This window comes from Amborella trichopoda, chromosome 8, assembly GCF_054954075.1.
Source record: "Amborella trichopoda isolate Santa Cruz 75 chromosome 8, AtrichopodaSantaCruz75HAP2 v2.0, whole genome shotgun sequence".
Lineage (NCBI taxonomy): Eukaryota > Viridiplantae > Streptophyta > Magnoliopsida > Amborellales > Amborellaceae > Amborella > Amborella trichopoda.
In genome coordinates, this window is record NC_142343.1 from 8,001,854 (window position 1) to 8,021,915 (window position 20,062).

The following is a 20,062-nucleotide window of genomic DNA, read 5'->3' on the forward strand; positions in this document are numbered from 1 at the left end:
TTATTTTAAAGTTTGAATTTGGTCAATGGAATAATTGCAACAACTTAATTTCACATCCAGTGGTCAAGATTAATGTGACGATCTTGTATCGTAAATAATCTCATTTTATAGTTTTCCAATTATTAAATAAGTTTTAAAGGTAAAAAAATTAAGGGAAATTATTGTTAATATACTTATATTTTACTATAATCAGAAAAAGAACCCTCAATTTATCAAAACCTTGTCTACACCTTTTCTCACAATTTTTGATTTTTTTGGACCAAAATAACCTTCATGATAGTCTTTTTACTGTAAAGAACATTACAGTAATTTAAATACCGTAATATGTTGAAGGCGTATTACGGTAATTAAAATACAGTAATACTTTAATAGGTATCTATAAAATGGTATCATTTTATATAAATACTGAAGCCAATTAAAGTACTCGTAAAAATTAAAACTCAACATTTTAAGTACCATAAAAGCTATTTATAAAATGGTATCATTTTATAGTAGATACCGAAACTAATTACGGTATTTAAGTACCGTCAAAACTAACCCATGTTATACCTCATTTAAAATGCGGTAAAACCTTTTATCTTTATTGCATTTATCTCTTTCATCTCTATTTTTTTTATGTTTATCTCTTATTTATCTCTCATCATTTTTAATATTTATCTCTTATTTCTCTCTCATCCTTTTTAATATTTATCTATTCTTTTTCTCTCTAAATCTTTCTCTTCTTAACTGGGATATTTGGCCATGTCCAAATTGGTTCGTAGAGTAAGATTGTAGAGAGAGAAATAAGAGATAAAAAAAAAATGAGGGAGAGGAAGAAGTGATAAAAATGAAAAAGAATTAGAAAGAGAAAGATATGTTAAATCTACAAAGAGTTAGAGATGAAATAGATAAATACAAACAAAATGAGAAAATGGTTTACGGCATTTTAAATACTTTATAACATAGAGAGAGAAAGAATAGATCAACATAAAATAAATTAGAAATGAGATAGATAATATAAAGAGGGCTTAGGGCATTTAAATGCTGTATAACAAGAGTTAGTACTTATGGTACTTAAAAGCGGCCCGTGTAAGTTTACGTACTTAAAGTACCGTATAAAATGTTGCTATTGCGGACTTTTAAATATTACGGTACTTAAAATACCGTATAATATGCACTAACTATTACGGTAATATGACTACCATGAACGTATTTTGGGTAAAAAAATATCAAAGACAAAAAAAGGGTGTAGAAGATATAAACGAAAGTTTTGGGTTTTTATCCAATTAAACTTAAATTAAGATATATCTACGATAATTTCCCATAAATTAAAGTGATGAGCTAAAAATATTTTCACGTCCCCTTCTCTCTCTCTCTGCCTCTCCCATATCCGCTTTGTTTCTCTCTCTCTCTCTCACACACTCTAAACCATAGTTAGCAAGTCGGGCACTATCAATAAATCGGCTCACCATAAAATCGGAAACAAATCGTTGTTATTTAAAAAAATAGGATGAAAAATTGGGTAAAAAATACGGATCGGCAAAAATACTTCCTATAAAAATATCACTAATATATCGGATTAGGCTCAAAAAATCGGAGTAAAAAAATCGGATAAGTTTATAATATTAGAAAATTTGAAATTCTAAAAAATAAAAATTATGTCAATGCCATCAATAACTAATTCATTCATAAAAACTTTATTAGGCTAATATAATTAATTCAATTAATTTAGATATCTCGTAACTTTTATCCAATCATCCAATATTAAATATATAATTAACTAGTATATAGCCAAAAAAATATACCATATAAATCTACCCATTAAATAATTTAAGAAACATCACAGTTATTTATCATATACTAAAAACAAACTTATTATATAAATTTATCCATTAAATATTTTAACTATGGTATGGTGGCAAATATACTTATATAAATTTGTTATTATACATCACATTTACTTGGTAAAAAATCGTGCAAATATACTTATATAAATTTGTTATCAAACATCACATTTACTAGGTAAAAAAAATACGATTTTTGTTTCCTCATTACAATGATGTAACTGTAGTATGGTGACTATGGTCACTCTATAACTGTGGTTAACGTTTTATAAAGTTGAAGTTTTATAAATTTCTCTAATTAAAGAGAGACTCGTACAAATTTGGGTTTTACATCTCTGCGTTTACGGTTTAGAGAGATAAGAAGGAAGAAGGAAGAGAAGAAAATAGGATTGGGCTCCCATTAGGGTTTATAGAGAGAAGGGTTTAAAGAGAGAAGAAGGGAAAAGCTTCACAAACCCTGCCATTAGGGTTTACAGATAGAAGAACGAAGAAGCTTCACAACCCTGCCATTAGGGTTTATAGAGAGAAGAAGGAAGAAAAAGGAAGAAGCTTCACAAACCCTGCCTTTAGGGTTTACATAGAGAAGAACGAAGAAGCTTCACAAACCCTGCCATTAGGGTTTATAGAGAGAGAAAAGGAAGAGGGTTTGTCATTTTCTTGGGGAAACAAGAAGCAGAGCTGAAGGATTAGGTTTGGGGAACTACTCCTGTATATACATTTGCTCGCTCCTGTAAGTTTACAGTTCGAAATATTGATTACTTGGTCCTTAGTCACACTCCCTGCTTCTCATTCATCAGTAAAAGACTATGTTTTGAGCTCGAATTTCTGTCATCAGTAAAAGACTATGTTTTGAGCTCTAATTTGTGCCATAAACAGTGTTTTCATAAAAAACAATTATCACAGAAATCTGCATGTAAATGATTTTCTTTACACAATGATTTACTTTAAAAAATGATTTGCTATAAACAGTATTTCATTTACTCAATGATTTTCCATAATAACAACTGAAATCTACACCTAGCTTTTTAAGTTTTTTTAAAAAAAGGAAAAACAAATTCATACCTTCAATCTGCAACTGGCTTTGAAGACTAAGGGATACAAATTTATATTTTAGGTTTTTTTTTTTAAATAATATTTCTTTTCAAAAGCATGACAGTAGCAATGGCTGTAATTCAGAAAATAGGAAACATATATATATATATATATATATATATATATATATATATATATCTTTAAAAAAAATTTTATTGGTAAGGGTAAAAAAAGATACGATTTTTTGGCTTGATATAAATCGTATTATGAAAAAATGCGTTTTAAACGTTTTTATGAAAACTACATGATTTTTCCCTCCGTTTAAAATGTTTTACATAAAACGTTGATTTTTTGAAAAAAATCGCCGAATAACCGACGATTTGCTCACTATGCTCTAAACCGTCATTTTTGCAATGCATTCAAGCCCAACTATGCAAATCTTCTAGACCCAGATTCATGCAGAAAGTAGCCATTGCTGATGATTTTCTGCAAACCTCAAAACGCAAAATCAAACAACCCATAAAACCCTCAAAACTAGACTTGACGATTTTCTGCCCTAAAACCTAACATTAAACAACCCACAAAACCCCTAAAAGTAGAATTGACGATTTTCTGCAAACCCTAAGACCTAACATCAAGCAACCCCCAAAAGCCCCAAAATTAGACTTCTCTCCCGACCCTTTATATCTCTCTAACCTGACTGCACTCAAAACCACATTAAAACCCTAAAACCTTGGACTCCTTTCTCTACCCTTTTTATCTCTCTAACAAGTGCTACTCGTTTTTTGTCCTTGTGGGTTTTTTAGAGAGAGAAGCAATGGCTCTGACCGTGGCAGAAAAGAATAATGGTATCAAACAGGGTGGATTTTGAAGGAATAATTTCTCTTCCCTTGCTGCCTGTTCGAGCTTGGATTATTTGTGGCGAGTTGGTGCCTCCTTCATGCTTTATCTCTATTGCTTCAAAAGCTGCAATAATCAAATCGTCCTTGACCACCTGGGCCTGCCATACAAGCCATCTCTTCGAGTTCAAAAGAGTCACATTACCCTTCACGACATTGGCCTTGCCAAGATTAACAGTGCCCATTTCTCTCTCTCTATCCTAGTTGAAACGAATCACATCCCTGAGTAAACCATCATTGTTGACGCCTTCACTGAAGCCCTAGCAGCAATAGGTATATCTCTCTCTCGCACAGACAAGGAAAGGTATTAGGGTTTGGTTTTCCTCTCCATCTGGGTTAAGGTTGATCCCTATTGATTTAGAGGCCATAGAGCCAATTCTATTAGTCTTCAGTTAATTCAAAATGTCTCTCAAGGAGGCAGATCCATCTCTTGGTTTCCTCACCAAAAGGGAGACTGAGGTCAAGCTCCCAAGACCCACAAGGGTCAAGAACAAGACACCTGCTCCCATCCAAATCACCGCGGAGCAGATTTTACGAGAGGCCCGTGAGCGTCAAGAGGCTGAAATCAGGCCCCCCAAACAGAAAATTACTGATGCAACTGAGCTCGCAGATTATCGCCTCAGGAAAAGGAAGGAATTCGAAGATTTGATCAGAAGGGTCAGGTGGAACACCAGTGTGTGGATTAAATATGCTCAATGGGAGGAGAGTCAAAAGGATTTTGCTCGAGCCAGGTCAGTTTGGGAGCGTGCTCTTGAAGTAAACTATAGGGATGCCACATTATGGTTGAAATATGCAGAGGTGGAGATGAAGAATCGGTTCATAAACCACGCTAGGAATGTGTGGGACAGAGCAGTCACTCTTCTTCCTCGAATCGATCAGCTATGGTACAAATATATACACATGGAAGAGATGTTGGGTAATGTTGCGGGTGCTCGACAGGTATTCGAGCGCTGGATTAACTGGGAGCCAGACCATAACGGTTGGGCTGCCTACATCAAATTCGAGCTGAGGTATAATGAGATTGATAGAGCAAGATCAATTTATGAGAGGTACGTACAGTGTCATCCTACTATTAAGGCTTGGATACGGTATGCTAAGTTTGAGATGAAGAATGGGGAAATTGCTCGAGCACGAAGTTGCTATGAAAGAGCAATTGAGAGGTTAGGGGAGGATGGGCATAATGAGGAGCTGTTTGTGGCATTTGCGGAGTTTGAGGAAAGATGCAAAGAGATGGAAAGGGCTCGGTGCATTTACAAGTATGCGCTTGACCATATACCTAAGGGGCAGGCAGAGGAACTTTACAAGAAGTTTGTTGCTTTTGAGAAGCAATATGGCGATCGAGAAGGGATTGAGGATGTGATAGTTGGGAAGAGGAGATTTCAATATGAGGAAGAGGTCAAGAAAAACCCTCTTAACTATGATCATTGGTTTGATTATATTCGTTTGGAAGAGAGCGGTGGTGATAAAGAGAGGATCAGAGAAGTCTATGAGAGAGCAATTGCTAATGTACCCCCTGCTGAGGAGAAAAGATATTGGCAGAGATACATTTATCTTTGGTAAAACTTTGAACGCATTCTATCTTTTCTTCTTCTTTCAAACCCCCCCCTCCCCCCAATCATGGCTTTCCGAATTAATTGTACTATGTTTGTTTTACAGGATTAACTATGCTTTGTATGAAGAGCTTGAAGCTGAAGACATGGAGCGCACAAGAGAAGTGTACAGGTGTCTTTCAATTTGGTACCTGCACAGTTTGTTTGCTGGTTTTGTTTCTTTTTTTATCTTTAAGGGCCCATTTTGATTTCTTATATATAAATCTTTGGCTGATTTAGTGGCTATATGGTTATGTGTACAGGGAATGTCTTAAATTGATCCCACATAAGAATTTTTCCTTTGCAAAGATGTGGTTGTTGGCTGCCCAGTTTGAAATACGGCAGAAGAATCTGAAGGCTGCACGCCAAATTCTGGGAAATGCAATTGGGACTGCCCCAAAAGATAAAGTGCTTACTATATTCTTCATTTGGTTTTTTGTCAATGAAAAAAGTTGTTGTATCTATCTTCTCCAAGATCTCTTCTTATGGTTTTCTCTTCATTAACAGATTTTCAAGCAGTACATAGAAATAGAGTTGCAGCTTGGGAACATCAATCGTTGCAGAACTCTTTATGAGAAGTATCTGGAGTGGGCTCCTGCAAATTGCTATGCTTGGAGCAAGTTTGCTGAATTAGAGCAGCAATTGGGTGAGACTGAACGTGCAAGAGCAATATTTGAGCTGGCAATAGCTCAACCTGCACTAGATATGCCAGAGTTGCTATGGAAGGTATGCTTGCTTTTGTCACCTCTGTGTCACAAGCAAATTGTAAGTAAAATTTTTGGTTGTTTTAAGTGCACTGGGTGAACGAGCATTCGAATACTTGGCCAAGTTACGCGGGGTCGGCCCCTTGTCAAGCTGAGTACCTAAGCAAAACTCTGGCTAATTAGAAAATAGAAATATATAAAAAAATAAGTAAAATTGTGGAATCAATGTATAAAGTTGTGTGTAATTTGGATTTTTTTAACAATGATTTTTTAGTCTTTTGATACCATTGAAGAATCGAGACCCCTATCGGTCTTGGAAGGCCATTCCAGAGAGCAACTGAAATTCGAATACCATTCTACCCTCAAGAAAGAGGATATTTTTTGGTACCAAAGGTCTAGAATCAAGTAGTTGAAGGCTGGTGACTTGAACATTGGTTTTTGCCATAAAACAACAAATTGCAGGCATAGATACAATACTATCTCTCATCTTCTGGTGGGAGTAAACCTTTTAGATCAGCCCCAGGACATAGAACAGGCTATCCTATCCCATTTCAAAAATTTGTTCTCTGCCCCCCAAGGTCCCAGGCCGGTTATGGTGGACCTCCCTTTCCTTTCACTCCCTAGTGATAAAGTGACCTGGCTGGAGAGACCTTTTGACGAGACGGAGATTCTCGAGGCCATCTCTCAATTGGACTTAGATATGGCTCTTGGCTCTTGGCCCTTGGCCCAGACGGGCACCCCTTGGTTATTAAAGTCTTTCGGGAATCCTTTCGAGGTGATTTCCTTTCTCTTTTTGAAGAGTTTCACTCCAGAGGAGGTATATACAGGGCCATGAATTCCCCCTTCATCACTCTTATTCCTAAGATTGAGAGTGCCTAACAGCTCAAGGATTACCTGCCCATTAACCTAGTTAATTCCACTTACAAAATTTTATCCAAAGTATTAGCAACCCGTCTCAAAGCTGTCCTACATCTAGTTATCTCTCCCAACCAAAGTGCTTTTACCATAGACAGACAAATCCTCAATGGGGCTTTGGTTGCTCACGAATGTGTCCACGCTAGACATCTTGCTAAGGCACCGGGCCTCATTGTTAAATTGGATGGGAAAAAGCCTAAGACCATGTGGACTGGGACATTTTGGAAGAAACACAGCTTCAAATGGGATTTTGGTCGAGGTGGAGGAGTTGAATGAAGTCTTGCTACTCCCAACCCTTCTTCTCCATCCTCATCAACAGAACCCCGATAGGTTACTTCCCTCTACTAGGGGGTTGAGACAAGGAGACCCCCTCACCCCCTTCCTTTTTTCCATCTCTGCTGAGGTGTCTAGGCAGTTGTTTCCAGGGTCTATGCAGCCGGTCTCATACATGGCTTCTCTCTTGCCAACCAGGGCGCCACGGTTACTCACCTCCAATATGCAGATGACACCCTAGTCTTCTGCAATGCCACTTTAGAAGAGAGCGCCAATCTCTTCCTGTTCCTTAGATGCTTCCAATTTTCTACCGGGTTCAAAGTCAACTTTGAAAAAACAAAAATGATGGGGATTGCCATGGACTTTACAACTTAAGTCCCTCCAAGTACCTCGGACTACCTCTGTGCATTGGAAAATCGGAGAAGCAAGACTGGTCCCACATAATAGGCAAGGTGGACATGAAGCTCGCAGGTTGGAAGGACCGATTCCTTTCACCGGGAGGCATACTCACTTTAATCAAGGCCACTCTGGCCAATATCCCAGTCTTTCAAATGCCCATTTTCCTCAAGCTAGCTGCCATCCGTTCTTGTATCGAACAACTGATGCAAAGGTTTTTTGGTTAGGGGAGGCTGCGAACTATAAGTTTCACCTTATTTCTTGGAACAAACTTTACCAGCTGAAGAAGTGGGAGGGTTTGGGATTAGAAATTAGAGACTGCTCAATCTTGCCCTTTTAGGGAAGTGGTGTTGGTAGTTGACAACACTTAGCGGTCACATGTGGATCAGTATTTTGAGGCACAAATATTGTCTACATCTTCCCCTTTGTTATCGAATTGTTCCACAAACTCTAGATCTTCAGGGGTTTGGAGATCCATTTACGCAGCCTTCTCGTTTTTCAAGCAATTTATTAGAAACCATCCCAAAGAAGGTAGTCGCATACTCCTTTGGAAAGATCTTTGGCTCAGTCAATCTCCTCTCTCAGAGAGATTTCTGGTGCTCTTCTCTTTGGGCCGTTCACTAGAAACCACTGTAGCGAGGAAATGATTATCACGGGCTCGAGGTATTCCTGGAACCCCAATTTCAGACGAGCTATAAATGACGTCGAATAAAGCCTATTTGCAGATCTATCAGCTTGAGTTACAATTGTGTTTCTTAGCCCCTCATGGTGAGGACCACATTATTTCGACTCCAGTAGCCTCTGGAATTTTCCCTCACATTTGTGTCAAAGACTGGCGCAATCCCCCACTTTCCCCCTCCCTCCGACTTCGATAATGGAACAGGCCTGGTCATCTTTTGCTCATTCAAATATCAAGATTTTCATGTGGATTGCCATCTCTCATAGAGTCCTCACATTGGACCAACTCCAAATTCCAATAAGTAATCGTTGTGTTTTGTGTATGGCAGATGAGGAATCCGACCCTCATCTGTTTTTGCACTGTCCCTTTGCCTTCAATATGTGGGGAGAGCTGCTTTGCCTCTTTAATGTCCAATGGGTGCTTCCGGCTTCAGTAACCCACGTTGTCAATGCAATCCAACCTTCCCCTTGGGTGAAGGTAGGTATTTTGCTTTGGAAGTCTGCAGTGGCAGCCTCTTCGTGGGCTATTTGGATTGAACGAAACAACCGGATTTTCCAGGGGGAGCATTCTTCATGGTACAACACTTTTGTCAAACAAAAATCCGCCGTGGTGTTTTGCACAACCAATCACAAGAGTTTCAAAGGTTTTTCCGCCACTGACTTTACTCAGAATTGGGAGGCATGCCTCCAACACAATCGGAAGTGTTATTCGAGGGTAGCATTGTGGATGCCTCCTTCCCAGAGCACTTTCAAGCTTAACTTCGATGGATACTCCTTGGGCAACCCAGGACCTTCGGGAGCTGGTTGCATCTCAGAGATCACCTTGACAATCCTGTCACCTCTCTCTCTAAGTTCCTCAGCCATATTGATTCTACGGATATCCATTGCACTATTGGAAGGCCTCAAACTAATCAAGCCTCTTATGTTAGACTCGCTTATGATAGAATGCGACTCCAAGAATGTGACATTCTGAGCATCCACCCCTACCCCACCGCTGTGGTATTTGGCTAACATCTTTGAGGAGATCGATCACTTGGGTAGGGATACAAGCATCTCATGGCTGCACATTTGGAGGGAAGGCAATCAGGAGGCCGACACCGTGGCTAAAGCAGTGGCAAGCATGGCTGGCTTCTTATTTTGGGTTGCTTTTTGTCTTCCTATTTTGGGTTGCTTTTGTTGTAACCTTTCTTAAGAAGACCTTTCTTCGTTATTTTTTTTTTCTCTCTATTCTTTGGAGCATCCACACTGTGGATCGCCCATCACTCCTTTCATTAATTCAAGGTTAACTCTTTCAAGAAAGAAAAAAAACAATGATTTTTTTTTTCTTGTATGCCATATTTTTTATTTTCCTCTTTTTTGGATTTTTCCGAAATGTCTCAAAGCGTGAATCATATTTTTTTTAATCAATGATATATATAGTTATTTCAACTTTTTTGGACTTTTTATGTTGTTTTTGGTTTGTTTCACTTTTACAATTTTTTCCTCTCTCTCTCTCCCTCTCTCTCTCACACGCACACACACACACACACACACACACACACTCAAACATAGATACTGGACTTGTCATAGACTCTAGTAGCCTTGATTCCTTTCCTGACCTCAATTTTCTTTTGCATCTTCTTTACCATTTCTAATGGTATATGCTGTTGGTTTATATTTTGTATCTTTCTCTCTAGCATTTGGCTTATTTCGACACCGATGTTGATTTTGCTTTTGAATCGTTTATGAACTCTTTGAGTTAAAAAATTTGGCTTATTCTGTTCGGAATGGCATATTAACCAGTTCACAAAATAACAGGCATATATAGATTATGAGATAAAGAAAGGCGAGTTCGAGAGAACTCGTCAACTCTATGAGAGGCTTCTAGATCGCACAAAGCATCTGAAGGTTTGGATCAGTTATGCGAAGTTTGAGGCTTCTGTTGGGTTAGACGAGGAAGAAAAGGATGAGGCCATTCTCCATGAAGAAAACATGCAGCGCCTCCTACGCTCTCGTGGTGAGTAGGCTGACAATTTTTTTTTTTTGCAATAACATCTCTTTGATTCATTCCAATTTATTGAGTCGCATTCTCAATCCTTGGTTGCTTTATTAGGTGTATATGAGAGGGCATTTGAGTACTTAAGGACGGCAGCCCCAGAGCTAAAAGAAGAGAGAGCCATGCTTTTAGAAGAATGGCTGAATATGGAGGCAAGTTTTGCGGGTGTAGGGGATGTTAGTTTGGTGCAGAGGAAGCTCCCCAAGAAGGTCAAGAGGAGAAGAGCCATTGCATCTCAGGACGAGACTCCTGCTGGGTATGTTATGATGCCCCCCCCCCCCTTCTCTCTCTTCCTCTCTTTTCCTCGAGTCACTCTAGAATCTTTGCTCATCTGACCATTTATAGTAGATTGTCTAGTTCCTTTGAGTCATTCTAATCCCTTGCTCATTTGACGATTTATATTGCATTGTCCGGTTCGTATGAGTTGCTCGAATTCTCTACTAATCTGACTATTTACATTGCATTGTTTTGAAACAATTCTCTAGATGTTTTGAAACATTTCTCTAGATGTTTTGAAACAATTCTCTAGATATTTTGAAACAATATATATATATATATATATATATATATATATATATATATATATATATATATATATATATATATATATGTATTTATTTGGGGCTGTGGGGTTTAATTCTTACTAATCTGATTATTTATATTCGTGCTAAACTTTTGCAGGTTTGAAGAATATTACGATTACATATTCCCCGATGAAGTTGCTTCTCTTCCGAACACAAAAATATTGGAGGCAGCTTATAAATGGAAACGGGCAAAAGCAAATCCCAGTAATGATGATGACTGAGAAAACTCCTTCTGTACAGTGATATGTACCATAGTGAAAGGATTTTGGTTGCAACGTGTCCAAAGTTTTGGTTTGTGGAAATTCATCTTTAGAGAGAATTGTAACTATTTTGTTTTCTTCTTTGTACTAGGAGTGGAAAAGCTACATTAAAGATATACTCCATATTTATGAGTACCCTAACAAAACCCTTCAATTAAACCAAGTGTGCTCTCTCTCTCTATAGAAAGCGTCTGAAACTAACAAGTCGAAGTCTCTCTCTCTCTCTCTCTCTCTTTCTTTGGGAAAAAAGGTAAATTCATGCCATGTGAGACGAGTTATTTAACATTCTACCTCTATTTTTTTTTTAGTTTAAAAATCTTGACATATAAATATGACTTGGAATGGTTGCAAAAAAGATGAAATTTCTGTTATGGGTAATTTGATAAATTTCCCGCAAACAAATGTAGAACTATTGGATCATCCATGTTTATTTCTATGAAATAACCTCAATTATTCATTTGATATTTGGCATTGTGTTAGTTCAGCTCTTTTGGTTGTATTGATTGCAGAACTTTACTCTCTTTGGATCCCGAACTCCATTTAAGAAATCGCAGACCTCATATGCTCTTTTTTTCACTATTTCCTTACTAAACATTACTTGTTTAATTCGCAATGTCTTTTTTAGTTTAGATTTCTTTGTGGTGGTTCTCTTTTATGGTTCTTGCGCAATTTCCTTTGGTATGAGTAGGCAGTTTCACTGTCTCTAACTATCTATGATAGGCTTATCCCTGCATTTCATTCTGTCATCCTTATAGTCTCTGTGATTGGAACCTCTTTTGTACTGTTTATCATAAATAAATACTCGTTTGTTTGTGTGTTCCTCCCTGTTTCTTTGTCTGATATTTGATCCTCATTTCCTTCTTTTTTTTTTTGTATATATTACTAAGCCGTAGCTGTTTCTTTCCTGGCATTTGTGGATCTCTGAAAGCCGATTCTTTTAGCATCTTCCTTGTGTAAAAATCAAACCAGGCCATGGGATTATGTTTTTCGTCGTTTCTTTATCGCTTCCTAACTCTTATTCTTTTCCTCAATTTTTTTGTGCCACCTTTACATTTTCTTGCATTTCATTAGCTACTATGACTGCACGTTCTCAATTGCAAAAATAGGGTGCACCGCATGTAGATTGCTTCTATGGTTTTTTGGTTTGGAAGGAGGTTGATCATAACATATTGGAAAAAGTTTGTATAGAGCTGAGGCTCTAAACAATCAACTTAGAGCCCATCTCAAAAATTTCAGTAGAACAAGTTGTTTTGATGCCAAATATTCTCAAATTACATCTCGACATCAAGATTAATGAATAGAAGGAAAAAATGGATTTCAAGTTTTGGAAATAGTGCATCTCATAACGCATTTTTAGACCGTCAATTTTCAAGATTTTCAAGTTTTTCAAGTTTTCATAGATTAGGTCAATCTACCCTATTTTTTATGCTGTAAATTTTATAATTAAAGATGAACATATATATTTTAAGGCTATCACAAAGATTTCCAGAATTGAAACCACATTTCGCGACACTATTTGAAGGTGTACTTTGATTATTTAGAGCCTCGTCTTTGTACAAACCTTCATCCATTATTTATAGGACGTGGTTAGCATGTGGCCAGCCATATTGTAGAAATGTGGGCTTGGCAATAAATATTTTTTAACTATAATCTGATCTAAATTTTTAGAGAATATACAATAACCTTTAAGGTGGAGATCATGAATATGAAAAAAAAAAATATGAAAAATTAGAAATAATGATTATATTAAGAAAACATTTGGACCATTTGTTACAATTGTTTTTTGATGGACCCCCTATTTGCATCCATCTTTAACATGTCTTCTTGCTTTATTGTAATATTAATGTTGTTTTTGATCCTGTCATTTGGTTATATGTATTTAAAATGTTGGGTTCTCATGTTTAGGAAATGAGCCGCTGTATGTGAAGACTTGGAGTGGCATTCTTTTCATGTTACACTTTCTTGGTTCAAAGCCTCGTTTCTTAATATCAATTTTGTGATAGATGTATTTCTCCTATTGCAAAGATTTATATTTCATTTATCATAGACCATCTGTGCTCTTGCTTGCTTTTTGTCCTTGCTTCTTAGATTTGGTGGGATTGATGTCATCCTTGTAATATAAATATAATTGATGATATTTTTTTTGAATGGATTGTGATAATATTCAGCCTGGTTACCAAGCATTGAAATTTTTGAAGTGATTGTGATAGGCCTGGTTACAAAACATAGAAATTTCCTATCTATTTATAGCAATGGATAACTATTTTTGTTTTTTTAAGGAATTGGGCTACAAATACCCCAAGTTTATTCTGGAGGTAAAAATACCACTCTCTATTAGTTGCTTTAAAACTAGGATCTCTTCCTTGATTCCTCAGGCCTGACCAGCAGGAATTTTATTGAATATCCAATTTACATTCATTTTAGGAAAGTTGACAAGATGTTAATGTCTTAGAGTTGGATTCATTACGGGGTTCTTTGCTAAAATACCTTTCATCCGCAAGGCTTGTATGCTATTTTTCAGAGACAATGATGCAATCTGAAACAAGATGCCAATTGGTTCAGAATTTAAGATGATCAGATGCCAAGAATCTTTTCTTTCTTGTTCTTTTTGATAGTTAACTTTATATTAATGGTGCAAAATTTTATCCGACCCCAAATAGTTGGGAAAAGGCTTTGATGATAATGATGGTTTGAAATTTTACAGTCATGGCTTCAGAGCAGGTTTTACCAAGGTGTGTAAAGGGCTAGAAAATTGTAAATACAAAATCTATAAACTGTGTGCATATTACTGTACAAAAAAATGTCATCAATAAGAGGGTTTGGTGTAGATTGGGTGATGAGTAGGTCTGGTCCGGATGCACCCTCCATTGCTAGGGCAATGACCAAGGACTTTGATTCTCTATCTGTTGCCATAACTAGACCCCTATATTTACGCATATGTCAGGAATCTGGTCAGAAAGTTGTCTGAGCCTCCAATGGGATATCATATTCTCTGAATTGCCTTCTATTAACACGTTTGAATTCCAGTTTATGTTGAAGACTTGCAGTTCTGTCAGCAGAGCTTTAGTTTTTGCTAAAGCAGAGTTGTCAAACCTCTCTAAGTTGATTGTAAAAGGTAGTACAACCCCTGCTGGTCCTGGGTTGCCTTTAGAGCTTCCATCAAAGTTATGTTTTGTGGCACCTTGTCCATTTGGAGCATATGATGTATTTCTGCCGTATAACAATTTCTAGAGCGCTTGGAAGCAATCACCCATGAGATAATCATGGGCTTGATGCGGTCCACCATGGTGTTGATTTTTAAGTAAGAGAGACTGGAAAGTTCCTCAATTCCACTCAAGCCATATTGAATGATCAGAACAATGTAGGCCCACAGTTGGGAAAGGAAGGAACAATAAGCTTCTCAGTGGGTTATCTATGGACCTAGGAATTATATTGCCATCCGAAGTGTTCTGGGAACTAAGACCATAATTTTTAGGTAAAATGATTGCTGCAGTAAGTGGTCAACTATTACCTCATTTTGTTTACACAAAAGGCACCAGCTTGTCAGCTATATACCTGTATTATATAAATGATTGAGGGTGAGGATTTTGTTGGTAACAGCCAGCCAATTGAAAGCCTGCACCATGGGGGGCGGAGGGGTGGACCACACTCTGCGAGCCATGACTTGATCATTAGCCACTGTTTAAGGCTGGTTTTAATCCCGAAGAGCACTATTGAGGGAGGCAACAGAGAACTTGCCTGATGAATTGAGGGCCCAGGCTATCTTGTCATTGGCTTGGAGGGGAATGAAATGGGTGTTATAACTTCTCTAATAGTGCTAAGTGGTCCCGAACTTCTTCGGTCGTTAGGCTGTCAATCAGAGTTTATGGTGCCATATTTATGGCTAATGACTGAGCTTATGTTGATATTGGTATATATAGCAAAGCGCCACAACCACTTGGTCAAATATACATGGTTGCACGTTTTCTAAAACTCAATGTGTCCAACTTGGATTGGGCGAGTTTACTTGCTGGGAGCCCTACTTCCCATCGGACTGACTGTGCCACAGTGCAGTGTTGTGCAGTTTTTTCCTCTCAGACTTGGGTGAGTCCCCAAGTCTGGATGAGTCCGGTGGGACTCGGACTTCCGCAATCTGTGCAAATAAACTAGAAAACTAGAAATATCAGTGGGTCCCTTTCTTCCATTTTTCTTTCAGGCCAAATTCTCATAGGCCTTAAACTTGGTGGTCGGGCAGATTTTTGTATCCTCTATCTGATCCAAACCTTGGGTTAGACAAAGAAATCCAGGAAATCTTTCAAATCCGAGTTTTGCAATTCCGTTTTAAGGTTTGGGTGAAGTAAATCTGAAGTCCAATCTTAAATATAGTTATTTAGGATTCCAATTTGGGGCATTTTACAGAGATTTGAACCGTGCAGATCTTTGTAAGGACAGCCTTTGAAACTTTGGGTTAGCAAAATTTGGTTTTGTTTCTCCATCTTGAAGTCGTATAAACGAATTTATTTTGCACAAATATCACTAGGTCTTGTTATATTTTCTTTTATCTTGTATGGTTGTTGCATCATTTCAAAATTAATAATTTTTTATTTTAATATGTACAGATATTTTTTTGATAACTGTTAACATTAATATGTAGAGATCTTTTTAGACATGCATTTGTGTGAGATCCCTTATTTTTTTTATAACTTGATGATGCTAACAAGATATTTTTGGTTGGTCTATAGGAATTTTCTAATTTTTCCTGTTTTCTTTACTTTTTTCCATTTTCAATTTCTGGGGTTTTCTCATTTTATGTAACGGAGAAGATCCGCTGAGTTGACTGGTTTAAGACATTCTGTTGCACACTTTAAGTTTCTCTATGTTGAGTTTGTCTCTAAGCTGGATTGGCATACCTTCTCCCACTTTATCAAGTGTAACTTTCGTGTGGTTGCGCATGCATTCCACGGAAAGTCCTGTATTAATTGTTCTAGTTTTATGACTATGGACATTGGCATGTGAGAGGGACCTCTGGTAGATCAAAATGCTTGAGACGGTAGCTTTATGAGATTGATGCTTCCCTGCCAAGGATACAATTTGGCATTTCCAAGAAGCCAATGTTCATACAAATTTGTCAACTATATTCTTTCATTTGGCTTTCTTGCGTTTGCTTGAGCACAGAGATAAGTTCAACTATTTCTTTGGCGAAGTGTCGGTGGTACAGCTCATCCATTCAGCTAGGGCCTTGAGATCACCCCATGCAAGGCCATTCCCATAAGCTCAATTTTAGCGAATTTCAATTGCAACCTCATAAGTTGTTCCCCTGTCCTTGATTTGGGTAATGGAATTAGTGCACCTGTCTATTATTCTCCAGTCAATGAAAGAAGACTTAGTATTGTCTCTCACTTTCTGCCATCCGATCCACAACGCTTGTGGCAATATATTTCTTGCTGCTTTAGAGTGCGTTCAAGACCGGTTTTCACTGGCATTCTCTTGGTTCTCTTAGTGAGCCTGTTGGATTTGTGGCCTTTCAAGGCATTATTACCATGTATCTCATAATACTTTTATAGTAGTTTTGGTTACATTGGGAGTATGGAACCCAATGGATGCCCAGTGAATCATTGGGCCTAGGAATCTGGGGCCTGGAAGTGGTGTCTTGAGTCAGAAAACCTTAGCCACAGGTTTTGATTTATAGGCTTAGCAGGGCACCCTGAGGATCGGCGGTTATGCCATAGTTGAAGTCAGATTGAGCCTATAACCAAACACTAGAGGCTAATCCTAAAGCAGAGGTGTGCTCTTGCAAGATCGAGAAAAATGATATTGTGATAAGATATGAGCCTGGAGAAACGATATTCCGTGTGGGTTGGTGGCTTGTGAGGGCAAGGGCTAAGCCTTGACTTATCTGTTACCAACTTACGGCATGTGCATATAACAGCCACATAAATGTAAAGTTACTCTTTTTGGGTGATCTACCAGATTAGGAATGTGCACTTGTGCTGAGAGAGGACCCTTGCATCGTGGTGTGTGTTTTTTATTGTGACTATGGTCACAGATGCATAGTGTATTTGTTCTTGGGGGTGCACTTGCAATCTCCCCAGATCTCATAATTCCTCCATCTATTGGTCGACTTTGAGGACCAAGTATGAGCTCCTAGGACTATGGTTCATGGGTTCCTTTGAGTCGATTTGAGAAAATGGTTGTGGGTTCTGGGGTAAGCTCAGAAGAGTGCCTTGGTTTTATAGAAATCAAACTTTGAAGGCACCATATCTCACTCAAATATTTGCAAAGCATCCCAAATGAATTTATTTTGGTAAAACAAGTTGAAAACTGATTTTTAAATATTTTGGGAATTTTTTTATAATTTTTCTGGATCCTAAAATGGCCTAGGAATTTGATTTTTTTAAATTCGATATAAGAATAGGCAGGACACATATGACGTCCAAGTAGCCAATGGGCCATACATGTGCCCCAACAGGGTCCCCATATAGGCCCCTTGGTCACCACAAGTGGATGATGGTTATTCATTTGAGCTTGTTGGGTTGTGTACATACTTTCTATAATTGTGTTATATAACAGTTTTTGAGCACATGGGTGAATCTTTTACACATGACTAAATGAGTGTTCATGGACTGATCTTCTAGAAGGGGCATAGGATTTGGTATTTCAATTGAAACCTGTAGGGCTCATGGGAAAATTAAAAAGCCCATTTGCATGCCACTTGTCATGATTTCACTTCAACCCGATGCTATGCTGTCCAAATAGATAGAGAGAAAGCTTACTGTGAGTGGTTGGCCCCTATAGAGAGTGAAAGAATTTGAGTGTTCATGGCCATGGTTTACATGATCCATAGCCATTTTGAGAGAGAGAGACTACCATGTAACCCTACTCTCTTCTTCCCCAAAACCCTATGGATCTCACCTTCAATCACACCCCATTCCACATTTCCACCATTAATGGAGCACTAATGACCTTCCATCTTGCTTTAATCTCTACATCATTCCAAATTTAAGGCAAGGTATTCTCATCCCTTGGATTTATGAGATTTGATTTTGTGAACTTTAACATGCCATTTTATAGTCTATATTATACTACATAGTTTATCATTCGCACCTACAATTTAAGCCATCTATTTGTGAGCATTAAACCTTCATTATCTTGCAGTAGTTTATGTTCTAGCATCAGGTACTGCAAGAGAGACTGTAATGAGATTTATGGCCAATTTGCAAGTCCATACCATGCCACACCTATACCCCATGCCATCTATTTTTGAGAATTAAACATCCATTATCTTGCTGTAACCTATGTTCTAAGGCCTGTAACAGCATGATAGAGTTTGACTTTCATGACATGTATGGCCAATTTGAAGTCCAAACCATGCCATGCGATAGTCCATGCTATGCCATGTCATCTACTCTCCATCGCTATACGCCATCTATTTGTGAGAATTAAGCATCTATTATCTTGCTGCAACCAGTGTTCTAATATCAGTCACTGCAAGATAGAGTTTGAATTTCATGAGTTTGGTGACAAATTTTGCAAGCTTACACCGTGCACATAAGAACCTTTCTATGCACCATTTTGGTCACCATTGCCATGTCCATGCTAGATTTTCATTGCCATTTGTATGCTCACTGATCTAAGCATTCTAGAGTGACCTATTATTGTGTAAGATTGCTTTCTTGGATGGCCTCCATCTTGTGAGTTAGGAGAGCCCTGGTCCTGGTGCTATCGAAGGTGGAGATCATACTTGGGGTGTTTTAGTCTCAGGGTGATCTTGAGCAAACGAGCTCTACATTGGCTTCCCATGGTTAATTCTTTCATAATTAAGTTGTAAGCAATTTATATCAGTCATTTAAAGTGAAGGATCACAATTGTGTTGAATTTTGATGTTTACAAAAGCGTATGTAATGTATCGGAAATTGTGTGATGCTAAATTTTGTATTCAGCGGACATGGTCTTGTTGTAATGCTATCTTTACCAGTGTGATTGTATGGAAAGTGTGCAGGGGTTATTAGGAGGAAGTGGTGGTATCAGTCCCACCTTGATGTATTTTTTGTTATTTTATGTGCATGTCTTTAAAAGTGTGCACCAAAGGTATCTAGCCTTTGGAGCCAACCTTCTACAACAAAAGAGACCACCATTAGGGATCAAATTGTGTAGGCTTTTCTCTTCGAGTCTCATCATTTCATAACTGAATGGCTGTGAGCCATTGGATATAACGTGGTTTGACCAAGTAAATGACGTACCGATGAGAAGAATATGAATACGATTGTGTCAGGAGAAAAAAAACAGAGAGACTGATAGACTTTCCATGCTTGCAATGTATGTCCCCCAGTCTTTTTGAAGGAATACCTTGTTGTTACAAGGAAACCTCTGCCTATAGAGCATGGGATGAGAGAGTGACTCTTTTGTTTCGTCTAACTTCTTCCACCCTCAGATTAGTCTTTCGGGGCCTTATACAACTGTGAAGATTCATTTATAATCATCAAAAAGGCGAGAGAATATTTAGAAACAGAAAAGTGGTTTACTATGCTGGATGTCTGGTTCAGGATTGTTGGATTCAGAGGATCCAAATTATGCCAAATGCACCTAGTAGTAGCAGAGCAGCCAGGCACTTCTGTCTCTGAGAGTGTAAACTTCACTGAAGTACATGGCATTAATACTAACCAAATTTTTTTGATTGAATTTGCTTGTACATAAGCATATAGATTTTTTTTCTTCTCAGGTTCCCCCATATGCCAAATATGCCTTGCCATGATCATCATTTGGCTATAGAAGGTTGAGGGTTGTGGTGGCGTGAGGAGGAGTGCTTTTGACTGTGATCACTTGGAATGGAAGGCTTTTTGAGGTCAAGGGGTGGGCGGGGAGTGTCTGGAAGTTAATTCTTCCAGGGACCAGGAT

General features: G+C 38.0%; 1 protein-coding gene across 2 annotated transcripts; it reads left to right on the top strand.

The window, feature by feature from the left end:
* Window positions 1-2,119: 2,119 nt before the first annotated feature.
* LOC18436143 (uncharacterized) lies at window positions 2,120-11,347 on the top strand. 2 transcript variants are annotated; one of them, XM_020668418.2, is made up of 8 exons: window positions 2,120-2,553; window positions 3,662-5,310; window positions 5,411-5,491; window positions 5,607-5,751; window positions 5,851-6,069; window positions 10,107-10,305; window positions 10,402-10,600; window positions 11,026-11,347. In XM_020668418.2, the coding sequence occupies exons 2-8, from the start codon at window positions 4,157-4,159 to the stop codon at window positions 11,147-11,149; spliced, it is 2,121 nt and encodes a 706-aa protein (XP_020524077.1). In that variant the 5' UTR covers window positions 2,120-2,553; window positions 3,662-4,156; the 3' UTR covers window positions 11,150-11,347. The 2 variants fall into 2 exon arrangements, with proteins under 2 accessions (XP_020524077.1, XP_006846229.1); XM_006846166.4 differs by having other exon boundaries at window positions 5,411-5,476.
* Window positions 11,348-20,062: the final 8,715 nt, after the last annotated feature.

Excerpts from the sequence above, each read along its gene's own strand:
- LOC18436143 (XM_020668418.2), top strand. The coding sequence starts at position 4,157 with ATGTCTCTCAAGGAGGCAGATCCATCTCTTGGTTTCCTCACCAAAAGG. Across the intron at positions 5,311-5,410 it reads CAGAGATACATTTATCTTTG|GATTAACTATGCTTTGTATG; the intron begins GTAAAACTTTGA and ends TTTGTTTTACAG. Across the intron at positions 5,492-5,606 it reads TACAGGTGTCTTTCAATTTG|GGAATGTCTTAAATTGATCC; the intron begins GTACCTGCACAG and ends TTATGTGTACAG.